This window comes from Gorilla gorilla, chromosome 1 (assembly GCF_029281585.2).
Source record: "Gorilla gorilla gorilla isolate KB3781 chromosome 1, NHGRI_mGorGor1-v2.1_pri, whole genome shotgun sequence".
NCBI classification, from domain to species: domain Eukaryota; kingdom Metazoa; phylum Chordata; class Mammalia; order Primates; family Hominidae; genus Gorilla; species Gorilla gorilla.
In genome coordinates, this window is record NC_073224.2 from 105712722 (window position 1) to 105735908 (window position 23187).

General features: G+C 44.2%; 2 protein-coding genes across 26 annotated transcripts in view; one reads left to right on the forward strand and one right to left on the reverse strand.

Annotated features, from left to right (window-relative positions):
• Window positions 1–23187, reverse strand: part of GABPB2 (GA binding protein transcription factor subunit beta 2) — a 57484-nt gene that overhangs the window by 4346 nt on the left and 29951 nt on the right. For 6 of the 25 annotated variants that reach the window (XM_055358610.2, XM_055358673.2, XM_019022084.3 and 3 more), the window contains 4 exons: window positions 21938–22051; window positions 18378–18563; window positions 8032–8156; window positions 7409–7591 (listed from right to left, as the gene is read on the reverse strand). In XM_055358610.2, coding sequence (XP_055214585.1) covers window positions 7409–7591; window positions 8032–8156; window positions 18378–18563; window positions 21938–22051 — 608 coding nt within the window. Of the gene's footprint in view, window positions 1–10; window positions 7592–8031; window positions 8157–18377; window positions 18564–21937; window positions 22052–23187 lie in introns of those variants that run through there. The other 19 variants (XM_019022075.4, XM_031009886.3, XM_019022095.3 and 16 more) reach the window with 7 other exon arrangements.
• Window positions 12808–13680, forward strand: LOC109025960 (small ribosomal subunit protein uS14-like). Its single transcript, XM_019022136.2, has 3 exons — window positions 12808–12949; window positions 13282–13346; window positions 13661–13680. The coding sequence occupies exons 1-3, from the start codon at window positions 12864–12866 to the stop codon at window positions 13678–13680; spliced, it is 171 nt and encodes a 56-aa protein (XP_018877681.1). The 5' UTR covers window positions 12808–12863.

Here is a 23187-nt window from a genome sequence, read left to right on the forward strand (position 1 = left end):
CACCCTGAAATGGTCGGCTTTGACATTTTATTGAGAAACATTTCTATTTTAAATGATAGTACAAAAACTGTATATATAATATAGATCTGTATAAGTATATATACATACAAATGCTCATACACACATATACACACAAACTTGCTCATCAGAATAAAACCCTAAATAAAGTATATTTAAGTTTTTCTAAAAATACGCTGTAATAAAGCTGTCAGACAACCTGAAAAACTGAGGACATTGTGAGAATAGTCTGGGTGCATCCCCCCACACACACACCTGCCGCAGTACACACACAAATGGCCTTGACAGAAGGAGAGCACATGGGGCAAGGTCAGGGAGAGAGCTGCTACCATCATTGTTGCTAGAACAAGATGTCTAAAGCCAACTAGAAAGCACAGGATATAGAAGGTGACCTAGATTAACTTTCAGAAACAAACCACCTCAGAATAAACAAAAAATATGTGGTAGGGAAGGAGGGGAACGGAGAGAGAAAAGACAAGGCCCAGAGATTAGAAATGACCTACTAACTAAATAACTAAATTCGAATGCCTGGGAAAGCCTCAATGAGATAGGAACAATGGAATCACAAAAGCAGAAAAGGTAGGAGGAGGGGGAGATAGGGAATCACAATTTCCTGTCACTAACATGCCAAACTGCTACTGTAGAGTCTAGGAATGTCACCTCACCCCCTAATACTAAAGAGGCTAAAAAATAAGATAAATATTTAAAAAGGGCAGCATCAGAGACTTAAAAAAAATTGGCATAGGAAATAATAGTACTACTCAGAAGGGGTAGTACTTCTGAGATATAGTCACCACATAAAATAGAGACAGATAAGAGCCTAGAGTGCATACAGGTGGTCATCACATATAGTCCATTCTGAAGTTCCTTTTCTAGCTATCCAGAGATGGGTTTGCACAAGGAGTAGAGAAGAGGAAGCCTTCTCTAATAAATTAGGACAAAAACTGATTCCCACTCCATATTAAACTTTCAGGAAGAGTTCAGTAAATGCATCAAATTTTCCAGCTCTGGAGGTCTGTAATGATAGGAGAGAGCCACACAAGCTTTCTTAAAATGGTCATCATCATACTGGTGAGAAAAAAAAAACAACAAAAGAGGCTGGGCGCGGTGGCTCACACCTGTAATCCCAGCGCTTTGGGAGGCCAAGGAGGGTGGATCACGAGGTCAGGAGTTCGAGACCAGCCTGGCCAATATGGTGAAATCCCGTCTGTACTAAAAATACAAAAATTAGCGCGTGCCTGTAATCCCAGCTACTTGGGAGGCTGAGGCGGAAGAATCGCTTGAACCCGGGAGACAGAGGTTGCAATGAGCCAAGATCACGCCACTGCGCTCCAGCCTGGGCAACAAACAGAGACTCTGTTTAAAAAAAAAAAAAGAAAAGAAAAAAGAAAAAACTAATCATTTCTCAAACTGATATTTCTTTTTTTCTTTCTTTTTTTTTTTTTTTTTTTTGTGAGCCACCGCGCCTGGCCTCTTTTGTTTTTTTTTTTTTTCTCACCAGTATGATGATGCGCCACCATCCCCGGCTAATTTTTGTATTTTTAGTAGAGACTGAGTTTCACCACGTTGGCCTGGCCTCAAGTGATCCTCCCATCTCGGCCTCCCAAAGTGCTGGGATTACAGGCGTGAGCCACCATGTCTGGCCAGCAGCTTTATTTTATTTTATTTTATTTTATTTTATTTTATTTTTTGAGACCGAGTCTCGTTCTGTTGCCCAGGTGATCTGTTACAGTGGGGCGATCTCAGCTCACTGCAAGCTCTGCTTCCCGGGTTCACGTCATTCTCCTGCCTCAGCCTCCCGAGTAGCTGGGACTACAGGCACCCACCACCACGCCCGGCTAATTTTTTGTATTTTTAGTAGGGCCGGGGTTTCACTGTGTTAGCCAGGATGATCTCAATCTCCTGACCTCGTGATCCACCTGCCTTGGCCTCCCAAAGTGCTGAGATTACAGGCGTGAGCCACTGTGCCCGGCCAGCAGCTTTATTTTAAAGTAGACAACTATCCTAAGCTCGAAGTTTCTCTTGCTCAAGCACCAATTCTGATCCATTTGTCTGTTTTTTCTTTCTTTCTTTCTTTCTTTTTTTTTGAGACAGAGTCTTGCTCTATTGCCCAGGCTGGAGTGCAGTGGCACAGTCTCAGCTCACTGTAAACTCCACCTTTTGGGTTCAAGCAATTCTCTTGTTTCAGCCTCCAGAGTAGCTGGGACTACAGGCGTATGCCATCATGCCCAACTAAGTTTTGTATTTTGGTAGAGACAGGGTTTTGCCATGTCGGCCAGGCTGGTCTCGAACTCCTGACCTCAAGTGGTTTACCCACCTCAGCCTCCCAAAGTGCTGGAATTACAGGCGTGAGCCACCGTGCCCAGCCATTTTTGTCTGCTATTTGATTCTTAATAATCCAACCTTGCCAATAAGCCAGTTGGAATCCTCTAACACAGAAGATCTAAGCAATATTTCCCCAACTTCCATGACTAATCCAGAAAGATATGCAAAGTCATGAAATGGTATTGCCATTAATGTATTCAATATTTAATTTCTAACTACTTCAAAGCATCCTCACCTGCCATTCTCTCCATGGCAATACAATTGGAGATCAAATCCTATTTCCCTTATCTGGGATGCCAAGAGGACTGTTCCGAGTAAATAAAAATCAATGCCTTTTTCTTACTTATTTTCAGATACCTCCATTCTCTCCCTCTCTACCCTAGCCTCTCCTCTAACAAACTGCCCTATCTCAGAGACCCATCATAAAAAATGACTTGGCCTGTATTAGAGATTTTGGGGGTTGGGGAGGTAGGAATGATAGCTTCTGCAGAAAGAACAATAAGATCTGCTAAAGAATTCCCCCAAAAAAGTGGTGACTGTATAGTCAGAAGGGCATGTTGGATGGACATTCTCTGCCTTTAGTCAGTAGCCACCCCAGAGAGTGAGATTGGGCCTGAATATCATCTGCAGAGCTAACCTCCTTCCCCTTAATGGGCGAGGTGTGGGGGAAGAGGGATTAAAGTCAACATATGCACCGAGAACATAAATAAAAGACATCTAAAATGATACTTGGTTCCTCTATCGTTAAAGTAAGGCTCCGAAATCCCACACATAACAGCTTCTTGTTAGCACCTGGTTCCCAAAGGGACTCAGAAAAAATAAAAACATTGCAAACAGGAAAAGATTATTTGACAGCAGATAGAATAATTTCATCATCACCCTTACCTAGGCTATTCCCCCTCACATTTCCCTGTCATCCCCAACAGCCCAGAATATTCTCCAATCATCTGGGAAGTGTTAAGTACTCAGATCTGTGGAGAAAACAGATCTGTGGAGAAAACCTAGCTAAGGTGGCCAGTAGCCAAGGTTAATTTCCAAACTGATATTTTTGCCTATAAATCTCTAATAACCAATTCTGTTTGTTAAATTTGGTTTGGGGAGTTAAATTTTCAGTCTATTTTGAGACCCAAGTGATTCTGCTCCTCTGTAACACTGCAGCAAATTACTTCACTAATCAAGGTAAACAGAACCATGTTAACTGTCAGGTTTTTTTCCAAATTAAAAATGCATGTTTTCCCCATGACTGCTAATTAAGAAAACCATATTCTAAACAGTCATTTGAATGTTTACTTGGCACATCTCCCTCTGGTTTCTTCTAATTTATAACAAAGCAAGCAAGTCTAGAATGATGAGGGCCCAGTTTCAAAGGCAATAACCTCTGTAACATAACCTGTTCATAACCTCTCTCTCTCCATCCATATTCCCTTTCTTTGGGAAAAACTCCATGCTGACATACAAAGAAAACCCAGCAGGTGGCCAGGCGCAGTGGCTCACGCCTATAATCCCAGCACTTTAGGAGGTCGAGACAGGCAGATCACCTGAGGTCAGGAGTTCAAGACCAGCCCGACTAACATGGAGAAACCCCATCTCTACTAAAAATACAAAATTAGCCAGGCATTGTGGCGCATGCCTGTAGTCCCAGCTACTCGGGAGGCTGAGGCAGGAGAATCACTTGAACCCAGGAGGTAGAGGTTGCGGTGAGCCAAGATCACGCCATTGCACTCCAGCCTGGGCAACAAGAGCGAAACTCTGTCTCAAAAAAAAAAAAAAAGAAAAAGAAAAAGAAAACCCAGCAGTTAAACACTTTCCAAAAGTGTCTGGGCAGAGGAAGTGTAGGCATAGTGGGAGAGAAAGGAAGAAGACAAAGTAGCCAGAATCTTTGGTTCTTTGTGGCACTGACAGTTCTTATTCCCTTTGTCAACACACACTGAGCACCCTATAAAGCACAAAGCTCTGTAACAGACCCAAGCTTAAGGAAACAGAGCAATTTACTCATGCCAGATCAAAAGAAAATAAAACTAAACAACATCATCAGCATTTACCTCCGACCCCCTTTTTGTTGCACATAAGAGGATAAGATATAAGCTCCACAGAAAAGCATAATATGTCCTAAATGACACTTAGAAAATTCAACAAAGTTTTATAAAATTAGAGTCTAGGCTGTGCGCGGGGTGGCTCACGCCTGTAATCTCAGCATTTTGGGAGGCCAAGGCGGGTGGATCACCTGAGGCCAGGAGTTCCAGACCAGCCTGACCAACATAGAGAAACCCTGTCTCTACTGAAAATACAAAATTAGCCGGGCGTGGTGGCGCGTGCCTGTAATCCCAGCTACTCGGGAGGCTGAGGCAGGAGAATAGCTTGAAACCGGGAGGTGGAAGTTGCGGTGAGTTGAGATCACGCCATTGCACTCCAGCCTGGGCAACAAGAGCAAGACTCCGTCTCAAAAAAAAAAAAAAAAGAGAGACTGAGCTTGACATTACATAAATGTTTGGAAACAAGTTGTTCTGACAAGAGACTACCCTCCTCACTGTAATTTTATGAAATCCAGTCAGAGCAAAGTTTATATGTCAAGACCAGAGTTTCATAGCCCCTATAAGCCTTTTTCTGGCCACTTCCCAGCACTGTGGAAACACAGCCTGGATTTTGGTTTTATATATACTCCTCCCACATAAACAAGTTTTCTTTCTTTTCTATTTTTTTTTTTAATTGAGTTTCACTCTTGTTGCCCAGGTTGGAGTGCAATGGTGCCATCTCGGCTCACTGCAACTGCCGCCTCCCGGGTTCAAGCGATTCTCCTGCCTCAGCCTCCTGAGTAGCTGGGATTACAGGCATGTGCCACCACACCCAGCTAATTTTGTTTTGTTTTGTTTTGTTTGTTTGAGACAGAGTCTCACTCTATCGCCCAGGCTGGAGTGCAGTGGCATGATCTTGGATCACTGCAACCTCTGTCACCTGGGTTCAAGTGATTCTACCGCCTCAGCCTCCCGAGTAGCTGGGATTCCAGGTGCCTGCCACCTTGCCAGGTGAATTTTTGTATTTTTAGTAGGGTTTCACCATCTCAGCCAGGCTGGTCTTGAACTCCTGACCTCATGATCCACCCGCCTCGGCCTCCCAAAGTGCTGGGATTACAGGCATGAGCTGCTGGGTCTGGCCCTAATTTTGTATTTTTAGTAGAGACAGGGTTTCTCCATGTTGGTCAGGCTGGTCTGGAACTCCCGACCTCAGGTGATCCGCTCGCCTCGGCTTTCCAGTTCAGTTTTTAAAAACTCTATTTCAATTTCCTTTTTTTTTTTTTTTTTGAGACAGAGTCTGGCTCTGTTGCCCAGGCTGGAATGTAATGGTGCAATCTCAGCTCACTGCAACCTCCGCCTCCCGGGTTCAAGCGATTCTCCTGCCTCAGCCTCCCAAGTAGCTGGGATTACAGGCAGGTGCCACCACGCCCGGCTAATTTTTTGTATTTTTGTTTGTTTGTTTTGTTTTTTTGAGACAGAGTCTCACTGTGTCGCCAGGCTGGAGTGCAGTGGCGCGATCTTGGCTCACTGCAACCTCCGCCTCCTAGGTTCAAGCAATTCTCCTGCCTCAGCCTCCCAAGTAACTGGGACTACAGGCGTGTGCCACTATGCCTGGGTAATTTTTGTATTTTTAGTAGAGACGGGGTGTCACCATGTTGGCCAGGATGATCTTAATCTCTTGACCTTGTGATCCGCCCGCCTCTGCCTCCCAAAGTGCTGGGATTACAGGCGTGAGCCACTGCGCCCGGCCAATTTTTTGTATTTTTAGTAGAGATGGAGTTTCACCGTGTTAGCCAGGATGTTCTTGATCTGACCTCGTGATCCGCCCGCCTCGGCCTCCCAAAGTGTTGGGATTACAGGCGTGAGCCACCGCGCCTGGCCTAGTTTCCTTTTTCCTTTGAGATACAGTCTTGCTCTGTCACTCAAGCCTGGAGAGCAGTGGTGCAACCATGGCTCACTGCAGTTTTGACCTCCAAGGCATAAGCAATCCTCCCACCTCAGCCTCCTGAGTAGCTGGAACCATAGGTGCCTGTCACCATACTTGGCTAATTTTTAAATTTTTTGTAGACACAGGTTTCTATGTTGCCCAGGCTCATCTCAAACTCCTGGACTCAAGCAATTCTCCCATTTCAACGTCCCAAAGTGTTGGGATTACAGGTGTGAGCCACCACACGCAGCTTATTTCAGTTTCTTACACAAGCATCTGAACATAATGGATAAGTATCTGTCAGACAATCAAAAATTTCTTCTCAGTGATGTGGTGGCATATGCCTGTCCTCCCAGCTACTCAGGAGGCTGCGCCCTGGAGGCAGAGGTTGCAGTGAGCCAAGATTGCACCACTGTACTCTAGCCTGGGTGACAGAGTCAGACCGTGTCTCAAAAAAGAAAAAAAAGGAAAATTCTCTTCAGTGAAATCAACTTAGGTTGGGAGTTCCTGCTCCTTTGGAAATGGACTATATTCCTTTTCTCTTCCCCAAAGCTTGTCTAACCTCCCTTCCAATTAGTTTTTCCAACAGATACGCATCATAAATCTAAGGGGCATTTTCAGGTCACTTGATGGTATAATTATTAAAGGCATATATATTGGTGCATATATATTAGAAACGTTATCTTAAAATCTTTTGTGAGAAAGTCAGTTATTTAAAAAAAAAAATCAACCCACAACATGCAGTATTCTTTTACTTCTATGTTTAAAGCAATGATATGAGCTAAGAAATTTGGTCCTTATTCTTTTGGCCCCTCAGAAAAAATGTTCCCTAAATATGGCTTTGAATTTTCCAGTTGCACAGAGAAATTTCCTGAGCCCAAGCATTGTACCCTGCTATAGTTTTCTTCTTAAAGACACTCTTAGTTTTTATACAATGTTTGTCTTCTGTATATTTTCTTTTTTAAAAGAGGATTAATATGAACACAGTGCAAATTGTGGCCCTTGCATATTAAGATGAAACAGTTGCCATGGAAACTCTAGTGTGAGGCTCTGTGGTCCCTGCTGACCCAGTCACTTTTGTCTCTCTCTCTTCCAACTCCCCCTCTGTGACTACTACAGCATGTACCTCAGCCACCTCTTCAACCATGGTGAAATCAACTCCATTGGGCTGCTGTCGGGCTATGGCCTCCAGCTTAAGACGGTACTGTTCTGCTTCCTGCTCTTTCTTTAGGAGCTGGTGTCGGTATTCCTGGGCTCTTCGATTGGCCTCCTGGAGTTGTTGCTGTAGTAGCTCTCTTTCATTGCCTTCCTGTAAAAGTAAGCCATGTCACCACCAGGTAAATTCCTGATCATAAATTATCCAGACAGTAGACAAAAAGACAGGCCAGGCGCGGTGCCTCACACCTATAATCCAAGCACTCTGGGAGGCAGAGGTAGGCAGATTATCTGAGGTCAAGAGTTCGAGACCAACTTGGCCAACATGGTGAAACCCTGTCTCTACTAAAAATACAAAAATTAGCCAGGCATGGTGGCAGGTGCCTGTAATCCCAGCTACTCAGGAGGCTGAGGCATGAGAATCACTTGAGCCCGGGAGGCGGAGGTTGCAGTGAGCTGAGATCATGCCACTGTACTCCAGCCTGGGCAACACAGCAAGACCCTGTCTCAAAAAGAAAAAAGAAAAGATGAAGAAGGGTTCAGGCCTTAATAATTATGGCTTTAAATTCTTTTCATCACTCCTAAAAACATTACCTTGCTTTCCTCCACACTGTTTGTCTTCTCTCCTATCCTTGGTTTCTTTGTTAGTGGCAACTTCTCTTCTTCTTCCTCTTTAACTACAGTCTCCTCTGCAACCTGACCAGCAGGTACAGTTAGAACTACAAGTCAAAGGACACCAATTGGAGGTGATGAATGCATAATAAAACAAAGAGGTTTTGCTTGCTTTTAATTAGAAAATAAACTAAAATATATTCTAGGTTGGGTACAGTGGTGTGTGCCTGTGGTCCTAGCTACTCAGGCAGCTGACTGGAGGACTTCTTGAGTCCAGGAGTTCAAGACTAGCCTAGACAACACAGCAAGACCCCATCTCAACAAAAAAGCAAAGAAAGAGAAAGTAAAATATATTCTTTGATATATTATTTTTAATATCTCTTTGAATTTTAGAATCAACAGGTAAGGCATGGCCCTTCAGGGAGAAACAAAAAGGATTAATAGAGCACTAAGAATGGCTCAAAAAGGAAGGGTATAGATTTGCAGGCTTGGAAGCCATGCAAGTAAGTCCCAAGTCTGAGGCTCTTATATGAAGGTGTCTGACTCTAGGTCACCTATGGCCAATTAGCTTATCAATTCGCCCAGAAATGGCAGGGCAAGGTGGCTCACACCTATAATTCTAGCATATTGGGAGGCTAAGGTGGGAGGATCACTTGAGCCCAGGAGTTCAAGACCAGCTTGGGCAACATGGCAAACACTGTCTCCGCAAAAAAAAAAAACAAAAAACTAGCCAGGCATGGTGGAGCATGCCTGTAATTCCAGCTACTTGGGAGGCTGAAGTGGGAGGATCACCTGAGCCTGGGAAGTTGAGGCCGTAGTGAGCCAAGAACTCGCGACTGCACTCCAGCCTGGGTGACAGAATGAGACCCTGTCTTAAAACAAACAAACAAACAAACAAAACTGCAGAAATAATCTGTCAAAATAAGGCCTGAAGTCTTTATATATTTTTGAGACTTCTAATAAAAGCCAATAGCCATTATCTGTACCTAAATTAATTCTCTTCTCATAGATAAGTGAGAGAAGAGTCAACACACACACAACACACATGACACACTACACATCTGTCAGAATGGCTAAAAGTTGTTGTTTTTTTTTTTTTTTTTTGAGATGGAGTTTTGCTCTCGTTGCCCAGACTGGAGTGCAATGGCGTGATCTCTGGAGTGCAATGGCTAACTGCAACTTCCGCTTCCCGGGTTCAAGTGATCTCCTGCCTCAGCCTCCCAAATAGCTGGGATTACAGGCATGCCCCACCACACCCAGCTAATTCTGTATTTTTAGTAGAGACAGGGTTTCTCCGTGTTGGTCAGTCTGGTCTCGAACTCCCGACCTCACGTGATCCACCTGCCTTGGCCTCCCAAAGTGCTGGGATTACAGGCGTGAGCTACCACACCCGGCCTTTTTTTTTCGAGAAGTCTCACTCTGTAACCCAGGCTGGAGTGCAGTGGCACAATCTCAGCTCACTGCAACCCCCACCTCCTGAGTTCAAGCAATTCTCCTGCCTCAGCCTCCTGAGTAGCTGGGACTACAGGTGCATGCCATCACACACAGTTAATTTTTGTATTTTTAATAGAGACGGGGTTTCTCCATGTTAGCCAGACTGGTCTCGAACTCCTGACCTCAGATATTCCACCTGCCTTGGCCTCCCAAAGTACTCGGATTACAGGTGTGAGCCACTGCGCCGGGCTAAAAGTTTTTAAAAAAGTGATGATACCAAATGCTGGAGAGGATGTAGACATACTGGATTATTCATAAATTGCTGGTGGGAATGTAAAATGGTACAACCGCTCTAGAAAATAGTTTGGCAGGCTGGGCGCAGTGGCTCATGCCCTGTAATCCCAGCACTTTGCGGGGTCGAGGCAGGCGGACTGCCTGAGCTCAGGAGTTTGAGACCAGCCTGGCCAACATGGTGAAACCCCATCTCTACAAAAACTACAAAAATCAGCCGGGTGTGGTGGCACCTGCCTGTAATCCCAGCTACTCGGGAGGCTGAGGCAGGAGAATCGCTTGAACCTGGTATGCGGAGGTTGCTGTTAGCTGAGATAGTGCCACTGCACTCCAGCTTGGGTGACAGAGTGAGACTCCATTTGAAAAAAAAAGAAAAAAGAAAATAGTTTGCCAGTTTCTTTCTTTCTTTCCTTCCTTCCTTCCTTCCTTCTTTTGAGACGGAGTTTCATTCTTATTATTCAGGCTGGAGTGCAATGGCGCGATCTCAGCTCACCGCAACCTCTGCCCCCAGTTCAAGCGATTCTCCTGCCTCAGTCTCCTGAGTAGCTGGGATTACAGGCATGTGCCACCACACCTGGCTAATTTTGTATTTTTAGTAGAGATGGGGTTTCTCCATGTTGGTCACGCTAGTCTCAAACTCCCGACCTCAGGTGATCCGCCCAAGTTTGGCAGTTTCTTAAAAAACAAAACAAAACAAAACACACACTTACCTTATGACCCAGCAATTGTACTCTCGGGCATTTATCCCAGAGAATAGAAAATTTATTTCCTACTTCTTTTTTTCTTGAGACGGAGTCTGGCTCCACCCAGGCCGGATTGGAGTGCAGTGGCATGATGCTGGCTCACTGCAACCTCCACCTCCCAGGTTCAAGTGATTCTCCTACCTCAGCCTCCCGAGTAGCTGGGATTACAGGTGCCTGCCACCACGCCTGACTAATTTTTGTACTTTTAGTAGAGATGGGGTTTTGCCATGTTGGGCAGGTGGTCTCAAACTCCTGATCTCAGGTGATTCACCCACCTTTGCCTCCCAAAGTGCTGGGATTATAGGCTTGAGCCACCATGCCTAGCCTATTTCTCATTTCTTTTCTTTTCTTTTGAGACAGAGTCTTGCTCTGTCTCCAGGTGGAGTACAGTGGCACAATCTCGGCTCACTGCAACCTCCACCTCCTGGGTTCAAGAGATTCTCCTGCCTCAGCCTCCGGAGTATCTGGGACTATAGGCACATGCCACCACACCCAGATAATTTTTGTATTTTTAGTAGAGATGTGGTTTCACCATATTGGCCAGGATGGTCTCGATCTCTTGACCTTGTGATCCGTCCCCCTCGGCCTCCCAAAGTGTGTGAGCCACTGAGCCCGGCCCTATTTCCCATTTTTTTATTTCCCATAAGAACCTGTAAACAATTATGGTGTTCATAATGCTTTATTTATTTATTTATTTATTTATTTATTTATTTATTTATTATGAGACAGAGTCTCACTCTGTTACCCAGGTTGGTGTGCAGTGGCAGAATTATGTCTCACTGCAGCCTCAACCTCCTGGCCTCCAGTGACCCTCCCAAGTAGCTGGGACTACAGGCACACAAAAGCACACCTGGCTAATTTTTTTTTTTTTTTTTTGTATTTTTTTTTTAGAGATGGGTTTCGTCTTGTCGTCCAGGCTGATTTCAAACTCCTGGGCTTAAGCTATCTGCCGGCGTAGTCCTCCCAAAGTGCTGGGATTATAGGCATGAGCCACTGTGCCCAGCCAGTTTTATTTTTAGATAGCTGAAACTGGAAGCAGCTTAAATGTCCTTCACTGGGTAAATGGTTAAACAAACTGTGGTACATCCATATCATGGAATAATACTCAGCAATAAGAAGGAATGAAATATTGATTCAAACAACAACTTGGATGGGTATCAAGGGAATTATGCTGAAAGGAAAAAAGCCAATCTCAAAATCATGTATACTGTATGATTCCACTTATATAACATTATTGAAATGACAAAGTAGAGGATGGGCACGGTGGCTCATGCCTGTAATCCCAGCACTTTGGGAGGCCAAGGTGGGCGGATCACCTGAGGTCAGGAGTTCGAGACCAGCTTGGCCAACATGGCAAAACCCTGTCTCTACCAAAAATACAAAAAATTAGGTGGGCATGGTGGCATGTGCCTGTAATCCCAGCAATAGATTTCTCTGTATTATTTCTTAGAACTGTACTGAATCTTTAATGATCTAAAAATAAAAAGTTAAAAATTATATTTACGTTTTAGGATATATTATGATTATTTTAAAACAGAAGATTTGGCCAGACACGGTAGCTCATGCCTGTAATCACAGCATTTTTTTTTTGTTTTGTTTTGGAGTTGGAGTCTCCCTCTGTCGCCCAGGTTGGAGTGCAGTGGCGCGATCTCTGCTCACTGCAAGCTCCGCCTCCGGGGTTCACCCCATTCTCCTGACTCAGCCTCCGGAGTAGCAGGGACTACAGGTGCACGCCACCAGGCCTGGCTAATTTTTTTTGTATTTTTAGTAGAGACAGGGTTTCACCGCATTAGCCAGGATGGTCTTGATCTCCTGACCTCATGATCTGTCCACCTCGGCCTCCCAAAGTGCTGGGATTACAGGTGTGAGCCACCGCACCTGGCCAATCACAGCATTTTGGGAGGCCAAAGTGGGAGGAAAGCTTGAGTCTAGGAGTCTGAGACCAGCCTGGGAAGCTTAGCAAGACCTCATTTCTATTAAAAAAAAAAAATTGGGGGGCTAGGCGCAGTAGCTCACACTTATAATCCCAACACTTTGGGGGCTGAGGTGGGCACATCACTAGGTCAAGAGATCAAGACCATCCTGGCCAACATGGTGAAACCCTGTCTCTACTAAAATACAAAAAAAAAAAAAATTAGCCGGGCGTGGTGGTGCACACCTGTAGTCCCAGCTACTCAGGAGGCTGAGGCAGGGGAATCACTTGAACCTGGGAGGCAGAGATTGCACTGAGCCGAGACCATGCCACTGCACTCTAGCCTGGTGATAGAGCGAGACTCTGTCTCAAAAAGAAAAAAAAAAAAATTTGGGAGCTCCTTCCTTTTACCTTGTTGCACTCTTGAGAGCAAGATGGGTTACCAGCAGCTCTACTGGAGCCACCCACAAAAATTTGGCCAGGGTTCTTGCTCTTGTCATGTCTGCTCAAACCAGCATAAGTCAGCCGGGTGCGGTGGCTCACACCTGTAATGCCAGTGCTTTGGGAGGCCGAGGCAGGCAGATCATGAGGTCAGGAGTTCAAGACCCGCCTGACCAACATGGTGAAACCCCGTCTCTACTAAAAATACAAAAAATTAGCCGGGCGTGGTGGGGAACGCCTATAATTCTAGCTACTCAGGAGGCTGAGGCAGGAGAATCGCTTGAATCCGGGAGGCAGAGGTTGCAGTGAGCTGAGAGACCACACCATTGCACTCCAGCCTGGGTGACAGAGTGAGACTCTATCTCAAAAAACAAAAACAAAAACAACAACAAAAAGAAAAAATCAGCACAGTCTGATCCGGAAATATGGCCTCAATATATACCGCCAGCCTTTCCATCAGTACACGAAGGATATAGGTTTTTTTTTTTTTTTTTTTTTGAGATGGAGTCTCGCTCTGTCGCCCAGGCTGGAGTGCAGTGGCGTGATTTTGGCTCACTGCAACCTCCACCTCCCGGGTTCATGCCATTCTCCTGCCTCAGCCTCCCGAGTAGCTGGGACTACGGGCGCCCACCACCACGCCCGGCTAATTTTTGGTATTTTTAGTAGAGTCAGGGTTTCACCATGTTAGCCAGGATGGTCTCGATCTCCTGACCTCGTGATCCGCCCGCCTCGGCCTCCCAAAGTGCTGGGATTACAGGTGTGAGCCACTGCGCCCGGCCACAGGATATAGGTTTCATTAAATTGGACTAAGTGATCTCTCTTGAATGGATTATCCAAGGCATGCACCCAATTAAAAACCATGTTAGCTCTTCATATATGAAAATTAAAGGCCGGGCACAGTGGCTCATGCCTGTAATCCCAGCACTTTGGGAGGCCGAGGCGGGTGGGTCACCAGGTCAGGAGTTCGAGACCATGGTGAAATCCTGTCTCTACTAAAAATACAAAAATTAGGCCGGGTGCGGTGGCTCACACCTGTAATCCCAGCACTTTGGGAGGCCGAGGAGGCGGGTGGATCACGAGGTCAGGAGGTCGAGACCACGGTGAAACCCCGTCTCTACTAAAAATACAAAAAAAATTAGCCAGGCGCGGTGGCAGGCGCCTGTAGTCCCAGCTACTCGGGAGGCTGAGGCAGGAGAATGGCGTCAACCTGGGAGGTGGAGCTTGCGGTGAGCCGAGATCACGCCACTGCACTCCAGCCTGGGTGACAGAGCGAGACTCTGTCTCAAAAAAAAAGAAAAAAAAGAAAAAAAAATTAGTGGGGGGCGGTGGTGGGCGCCTGTAATCCCAGCTACTCGGGAGGCTGAGGCTGGAGAACTGCTTGAACCCAGGAGGTGGAGGTTGCAGTGAGCCGAGATTGCGCCACTGCACTCTAGCCTGGGTGACAGAGCAAGACTCCGTCTCAAAAAAAAAAAAGAAAAAAAAAATTTTGGGAGCTGTAGCAGGAGGATCACTTGGGTCCTGAACATCAAGACTGCGGTAAGTCATGATCGTGCCACTGCACTCCAGGCTGGGGCCACCACATCCGGCTAATATTTGTATTTTTTTAGTAGACATGGGGTTTCACCGTGTTGGCAAGCTGGTCTTGAAATCCCGACCTCAAGCGCTCCTCCCGCCTCAGCCTCCCAAAGTGCTGGGATTACAGGTGTGAGCTACCATGTCCGGACAAAAATTTAAAAACAAAAACAAAAAAACAGAAGATTTACATAATCATTGGGTTTGGCAGATTTAAAAATTGGTTTGTATTTCTTTATAAACTCATCAACTGATGTCAGTGGAAAGCAGCTTAGATATATGTTGAGTAGAAATGGAAGTTTAGTCTGGGATTTAAATTTTTCTGCAGATAACTCATGAAATCTGTTTTCCTTCTTTGGGCCTTAAACATATTTGTAAAAAGTAGTGTAGGCTGAGCACAGTGGCTCATGCCTGTAATCCTAGAACTTTAGGAAGCCAAGGTAGAAGGATTGCTTGAGCCCAGGAGTTTGAGGCCAGGCTGGGTAACATAGGAAGACCTTGTCTCTACGAAAAAGTAAAAAATTAGCTGGGTGTGGTGGTTCCCACCTGTGGTCCTAGCTACTTGGGACTTGAGGTGGGAGGACTGCTTGAGCCTAGGAGGTTGAGGTTGCAGGGAGCTGAGATTGCACCTTTAAATAAATAAATACATAAATTTAAAAAATAAAAATAAAAAAGTAGTATAGTTTACTTAGGTAAAACCTCAATTCTATTCTTTTTCTCCAAAACAACTCAGTTTTCATTTATTTATTTCCATTATAAGCAGAGTCTCTCACCTACCCAATGAGCCCTAAAAACTTAAAATGATAACTATGTTCACAAAAATATCAGCAATGCATAAATTAGAATTTATGATACCAAAGTTTGGATTATAATAAGTTTAATTCTTATCTTCCCATACTTTCTGATCCATCAGTTGAAATAATTAAAAAATTATAAATCCCAACACGGGCAACATAGTAAGACCCAGTCTGTACAAAAAATAAAAAAAGGCCAGGGGTGGTGACTCACACCTGTAATCCCAGCACTTTGGGAGGCCAAGGCAGGCAGATCACTTGAGTTCAGGAGCTCGTGACCAGCCAGGCCAACATGGCGAAACCCTGTCTCTGCAAAGAAAAAAAAAAAAAAAAAATTAGCTGGGCATGGTGGCACATGACTGTAATCCCATCTACTCTGGTGGCTGAGGCAGGAGAATCACTTGAACCCGGAAAGCGGAGATTGCAGTGTGCCGAGATCACGCCACTGCACTCCAGCCTGGGTGACAGTGTCCCTGTCTAAAATTAAAAAAATAAAAAAATTAGCCAGGTGTGGTGGTGCATGCCTGTAGTCCCAGCTACTTGGAAGGCTGAGGTGAGAAGGTTGCTTGGGAAGTCGAGGCTGCAGTGCGCCATAATCATGCCACTGCATTCTAGCCTGGGCAACAAAGGGAGATCCTATCTCAAAAACAAAAACAAAACAAACAAAAAAACCCTATAGGCCAGGTGTGGTGGCTCACGCTTGTAATTCCAGCACTTTGGGAGGCCGAGGAGGGTGGATCACGAGGTCAGGAGTTCGAGACCAGGCTGACCAACATAGTGAAACCCCGTCTCTACTAAAAATACAAAAAAATTAGCCAGGCGTGGTGGCACACGCCTGTAATCCCAGCTACTCAGGAGGCTGAGGCAGGAGAATCACTTGAACCCAGGAGGTGGAGGTTGCAGTGAGCCGAGATTGTGCCACTGCACTCCAGCCTGGAGTGACAGAGCAAGATTCTGACTCAAAAAAAAAAAAAAAAAAAAATATATATATATATATATATATATATAATATGTGTATATATATATTTGTGTATATATATGTATTTGTGTGTATATATATATAAAAATCCCCACAATCATTTAAGCCAAGTCAAAATTTTAGTGACATTAAGAAAGGAAATTATACCAGTACCCTTCGTTTCAACCTCCAATATACATTTTTATTTTTTAGAGACAATGTTTTGCTCTGTTGCCCAGGCTGGAGTGCAGTGGCATGATTATGGTAGCATACTGCGACCTTGAGCTCCTGGGCTCAACTGATCCTCCTGCCAAAACCTCCTGAGTAGTTGGGACTATAAGCACGTGCCATCAACCAGGCTATTTTTTTTTAAAATTGTGTAGAGATGAGGGGGTCTTGCTATGTTGCCCCAGCTGATTTGGAACTCTTGGCCTCAAGCAATCCTCCTGCCTTGGTCTCCCAAAGTGCTAGGATTACAGGATTACATATGTAAGCCATTGTGCCTGGCCAACCTCCAGTATTTTTAAGGCATGGAGTTGTAATGATGGGCTTCCTCTTTTCAAAAAATTTTAACTGTGTCTTTTTTGAATAACTGATACATTAAATGATTAAAAACATCAAGACTATAAAAGCATATACATTGAAAAGCCTCCCACTCATCCTTAGTACCCAATTGCCCTCCCTGGAAGCAACTAATGTTATGCCTCAGTATACTAATGTATAGCCTCAGTCTGAATATAGCTGGGCATGGTGGCGTGGAACTGTAGCCCCAGCTTCTCAGGTGGCTGAGGCGGGAGGATAGCTTGAGCCCGGGAGGTCGAGGCTGCAGTGACCCACGATTGCACCACCGCACACAAGCCTGGGTGACAGAACAAGACCCAGTTACACACACAAAAAAGAAAAAAGAACTGTTTAACCAAAAGGTGCACACCATCACTGGGTGTGATGGCTCATACCTATAATCCCAGCACTCTGGGAGGCTTAGGCGGGAGGATCACTTGAGGTCTGGAGTTCAAGACCAGCCTGGCTAACATGGTAAAACTCTGTCTCTACTAAAAATACACAAAAATTAACTGGGCGTGTTGGTGTGCGCCTATAGTCCCAGCTACTCAGGAGGCTGAGGCACAAGAATTACTTGAACCAGGGAGCTGGAGGTTGCAGTGAGCCAAGATCCTGCCACTGCGCTCCAGCCTGGGCAACAAAGAGGAACTCCATCTCAAACAAACAAGCAAACAAAAAAACCCAAAGGTACATCTTTATGTACATCTTTAATACCTACAGATATTACCAATATCCTTTTTAGAGGATCCATTAATGTGCACTCTCACAAGTGATTTATAAGAGTGCTTGTTTCCCTATATCTTTAACAACATAGTGTTATAATGGTATGTCAGTACAGTATTTGCACTTCTCGTTATGAATGAAGTAGGTCGAATATATTTTCTTTTTCTTTCTTTCCTTTTTTTTTTTAAAGACAGAGTCTCAATCTGTCATCCAGGCTGGTGTGCAGTAGCACAATCATGGCTCAGTACAGCCTCAACCTCCTGGGCTCAAGTGATCCTCCACTTCAGCCTCCTGAGTAGCTGGGACTATAGGCGTGCGCCACCATGCCTGGCTAATTTTTGTATTTTTAGTAGAGATGGGGTTTTGCTATTTTGGCCAGGCTGGTCTTGAACTCCTGCTCTCAAGTGATCCTCCTGTGTCAGCCTCCCAAAGTGCTGGGATTACAGCCGTGAGCCGCCTCACCCAGCTATTTTCATATTTTTAAGAGCCATCAGGGCCGGGCGCGGTGAACCCGGGTGCGTGAACCCGGGAGGCGGAGCCTGCAGTGAGCTGATATTGTGCCACTGCACTCCAGCCTGGGTGAGAGAGTGAGAATCCCTTCTGAAGAAAAAAAAAAAAAAAAGAGCCATCAGTACATTTTTTTCTGTGAACTATTGGTTCATATTATTTGTTATTTTTTCCACCAGATCAACTGGTTTTTACTACAGATTTTATACATATTAGGCAATTAGCTTTTGCCAATCTGGTTCCGTTTCTTTTTCTTTTTCAGAGATTCTTTGCCCCAACTTGCATCTGGCAATCTCCCACTTCCACTATTTGTCTTAATGCCTCATTTTTAGGTGAGTATGGAGTATCTAAAATATCTTTTAATAAACAATTGTCTACAAGAGATAACTCACCTTGCTGTCCATCTTGCATAGTTACAACAAATGGCTGGCCAATGCCTCCAGTAGGGATTGAACTTTGGATATTACCCAGAGGGACTCCATCAGTCACTATGGTGATGACCCTCTGGCCTCCACTCCCCATTACTTGCTGGATTGATGAGTCAACAGAATTTCCTTCTATAATTTCCTCTGAATTGGCTAGAGATGACAAAAGCAAATTTAAAATTTCAGCTTTTTAAAAACATAGGAGTATAGCAATTTCAACCTCCTTGAACCTGACAACATTCAGGGAGAGGAACATTTGAAAAAAAAAGTGAGATTCAACAGTTCGCAAAAGGTTTTGTGAACAATGCTAAGTCAGAGGAGAAAAGAAAACAGAATGCATTAGAACAGTATTTTGTAAAATGTGTTCACTGAGGTATTAATAACTTTCACTAAAGATGGATTCTATGTATAAATACGTTTTCAAAATTCTGGTTTAAACATGCTTAAACTTTTTTGTTTTGTAGGAGTATCAGAGACTTCAATAGGCTAATAAACATTGTGATTTTCCAACAGGGTGTGATTCTCCAACAGAGTATAAGATACTCTGTTTCGGCTGGGCACAGTGGCTCATGCCTGTAATCTCAGCACTTTGGGAGGCCAAGATGGGCGAATCACCTGAGGCCAGGAGTTAGAGACCAGCCTGGCCAACATGGCAAAACCCTGTCTCTACTAAAAGTACAAAAATTAGTCAGGCATGGTGGCACGTGCCTGTAGTTCCAGCTACTTTGGAGGCTGAGGCACGAGAATCGCTTGAGCCTGGGAGGCAGAGGTTGCAGTGAGTCGAGATGGAGCCACTGCACTCCAGCCTGAGCGACAGAGCGAGACTCTGTCTCAAAAAACAAACAAAAAAACCAGATATGCTGTTTCCCCAACATATTTGATATTGGAACCCTTTTTTTTTTCAGAAAGTATCTTGAAAGTCTAAAATGGCTGGGCACGGTGGCTCACGCCTGTAATCCCAGCACTTTGGGAGGCCGAGGTGGGCAGATCACCTGAGGTCAGGGGTTCGAGACCAGCCTGGCCAACATGGTGAAACCCCATCTCTACTAAAAACACAAAAATTAGCTGGGCGTGTTGGTGGGCGCCTGTAATCCCAGCTACTTGGAAGGCTGAGGCAGGGGAATTGCTTGAACCTGGGAGGCGGAGGTTGCAGTGAGCCAAGATCACGCCACTGCACTCCAGCCTGGGTGGCAAGAGCGAGATTCCATCTCAAAAAAAAAAAAAAAAATCTAAAATAACCATAAATTACAGTAGATCATTTCTATAAGAAAACAGGGAGATTTAATAGTGAATTCACAGAATAATATGTGAAGTAGTCAAAATATTGAAGTTTGACAGACAAAAATGTTAGGTGGCTTTTTTCATCTGATAAATCAAGAATAATAGCTGGCTGGGTATGGTGGCTCACGCCCATAATCCCAGCACTTTGGGAGGCCACGGCAGGAGGACTGCTTGAGGCTGGGAGTTGAAGACCAGCCTGAGCAGTGAGACCATCCCCCCAAATTTGAAAAATTAATTGAGCGTGGTGGCATGCACCTTTAGTCCTAGCTACTCAGGAGGCTGATGTGGGAGGATCACTTGAGCCCAGAAGTTCAAGCTGCAGTGAGCTCTGATTGTGCCACTGCACTCCAGCCTGGGTGACAGAATAACAGAATAAGATCCCGTCTGTATCAAAAGAAACCCCAAACATATATATATATATATATATATATATATATGTTTATATTAAATGTATTTGATATATATATTTGTATATATATGTATATATACATATATGTATATTTGTATATACATTTGTATATATATTTGATATACATTTGATATATACATATATACACACACATATATATATAAAATAGCCATCGCTTATGTGCCAGGTACCATTCTATGAGTGTTATGTATATTATGTTGAATCAAGATTTTCAGTTTGATTAGTCAATATCCCAATAAACTAAGCACTATTAGAGGAAATAATTCCTACCACTATGGAATTTCTCTATCTAAAGTGTCACAGGGCCGGGCGCGGTGGCTCACACCTGTAATCCCAGCACTTTGGAAGGCCGAGGTGGGCGGATCACTGAGGTCAGTAGTTTGAGACCAGCCTGGCCAACATGGCAAAACCTCATCTCTACTAAAAATACAAAATTTAGCTGGGCATGGTGGTGGGCGCCTGTAATCCCAGCTACTTGGGAGGCTGAGGCAGGAGAATTGTGCTTGAACCCCAGAGGTGGAAATTGCAGTAAGCTGAGATCACGCCACCGCATCCCAGCCTGGGTGACAGAGTGAGACTCTGTCTCAAGAAGGAAAGAAAGAGAGAAAGAGAGAAAGAGAGAGAGAGGGAGGGAGGGAGGGAAGGAGAAAGAAAGAGAAAGAGAAAGAAAGAAAGAAAGAAAGAAAGAAAGAAAGAAAGAAAGAAAGAAAGAAAGAAAGAAAGAAAGAAGGAGTCACAGATAGAACTTTGCAGTAATAAGTGGGGTATCAACCATCCATATGAAACACATCTAGGTAGTTCAATGGAAATAAAGGATTCACGCCTCTTAGAAACAAAGAACAGTTAAATATTAAAGCTGAAAGGTCCTGGATAGATAACCTAATCCAACCATCATGCCAAAGATGAGAAAACTAGAACCTGGAGAAGTGATTTATCCAAGATCAAAGAGCAAAGCAAAAGAATAGCAAGGACAAGTTTAATACACTGCTTTTCCCTTTGCTATGTTGTTCCCTCATATACATCTGAGTAGAGATCTTTATGATTACACCCATTCAGAAAAATAGGATTGGAATTGGAAGAATGTTCTTACCACCCAAATGTCATGGCAGAAAGAAATCAGAACATTCTGCTTTCATATATGATGGAGCAGATGGCCAGAGGGTTCCAGACAGATTTCTAAATGTCTGCTAAGCCCTACCTATGACTATATGCCCCTGCCTATATGAAGCCTTAAGTCTTCCCCCCACAGACCACTAGCTCTGGCTAAATGACTTGAAAACTTTTTTGTTTTAAATATCAGAAAGGCAATACATAGCCTATATTTGCTCAACTCCTTTGGAAATGCCAAAATAACATCTCCAGTGAAAATAAAAGCAAGCCATGAAGTACAAAGGATATGACAACGAAAAAGGTACCAGTCCCATGTATTTTGATACTTTAATATAAGATATCTGGGCTGCTATTTTGAATCATTCCATGATAGCATCAGTCAAAACATAACATAGAGTATCTCCAAAAAAATCTGCTAATATGAGAATAGACATTTCAATCTGAAGTAACTAGAGTCAGGGAGAACAAACTTCAAATTGTAAACACACAAAGGAATAATTCAGTCATTCTCTGATATTATTCAGCTGTCTGATTATACCACCTAGCAATTTTTCTTTCTGATGTTCAATGATGCCACATCCCTTTTCCTTAGCTGCCTCTAATTAAATGCAATTCTTTAATAATATTTCATGCAAATTAAATCTGCTGGAGACTTAAAAACAAAAGAAAAAGTGGTGATTCACCCAGCAGCATATCCCTTACCTACCTGTGGCTCTGTGTGAGTTGGAGAGGGGGACTGATGCCTCAGCAAGAGCTGCAAGGGTAGCCAGCACTGAGGTGGTAGAATTTGAAAACTGTACTGTTGAGGCATGGGGGTCACCTATTTCAGTAAGAAAGACAAATGAGGTCCAATGTAGAGAAAAAATTGAGGCAAATTAAAAACAGCTTATTAAATCAAAACCTCAGCTTTTCCTTCTAATGTCCTCAATCTTGTTCTCTAACTCAAACTGATATAAGCTAATTATATCAGTGTTAAAATTCTTTTAAGGTTTAAAAAGTTTTTCCTTTAAAGTGGATTAAATTAATATACTTGGAGGGCCGGGCGCCATTCCTGCCTGTAATCCCAGCACTTTGGGAGGCCGAGGCGGGTGGATCACGAGGTCAGGAGTTCAAGACCATCCTGGCTAACATGGTGAAACCCCGTCTCTACTAAAAATACAAAAAATTAGCTGGGCGTGGTAGTAGGCGCCTGTAGTCTCAGCCACTTGGGAGGCTGAGGCAGGAGAATGGCGTGAACCCGGGAGCCAGAGCTTGCAGTGAGCTGAGATCACACCATTGCACTCCAGCCTGGGCGACAGAGCGAGACTCCTTCTCAAAAAAAAGTATACTTTGTACAGGGCCACTACATTCCCCTCATTTAATCATTCTCTTGGCACTGCCAGTGCTGAGCATTAGTAGCTAACAGACCAAGAGTGCTACCCACTCCCTAAGCTGGCTGGGCAGAGCTCTCCTTGGCAGCAGGCAGTAAGTGTAAAATGCATACCTCACCCCAAGCTCAGCAGTGATAAGGGAATAGTCCCCTTCTGGGCTTTACCCAATCATACTACCTTTTTTCATCAGCTAGATAGATGTGAAGAATAGGATTCACCTGTAGTACAAGACTAGTTAAAAACCTAAAGTTTCATGGTCGGACGCTGTGGCTCATGCCTGTAATCCTCGCACTTTGGGAGGCCGAGGCGGGTGGATCACCTGAGGTCAGGAGTTTGAGACCAGCCTGGCCACCAAGGTGAAACCCTGTCTCTACTAAAAATACAAAAATTAGCTGGGTTGGTGGTGGGCACCTATAATCCCAGCTACTCAGGAGGCTGAGGCAAGAGAATCGCTTGAACTTGGGAAGTGGAGATTGCAGTGAGCCGAGATCGCACCACTGCACTTCAGCTTGGGTGACAGAGAAAGACTCCATCTCAATAAATAAATATAAAAATAAAAAGTTTCATATATTGAATGTCAAAGGGT

Excerpts from the sequence above, each read along its gene's own strand:
- LOC109025960 (XM_019022136.2), top strand. The coding sequence starts at position 12,864 with ATGGGTTACCAGCAGCTCTACTGGAGCCACCCACAAAAATTTGGCCAG. Across the intron at positions 12,950-13,281 it reads GTCTGCTCAAACCAGCATAA|TCTGATCCGGAAATATGGCC; the intron begins GTCAGCCGGGTG and ends AAATCAGCACAG. Across the intron at positions 13,347-13,660 it reads TCAGTACACGAAGGATATAG|GTTTCATTAAATTGGACTAA; the intron begins GTTTTTTTTTTT and ends CACAGGATATAG.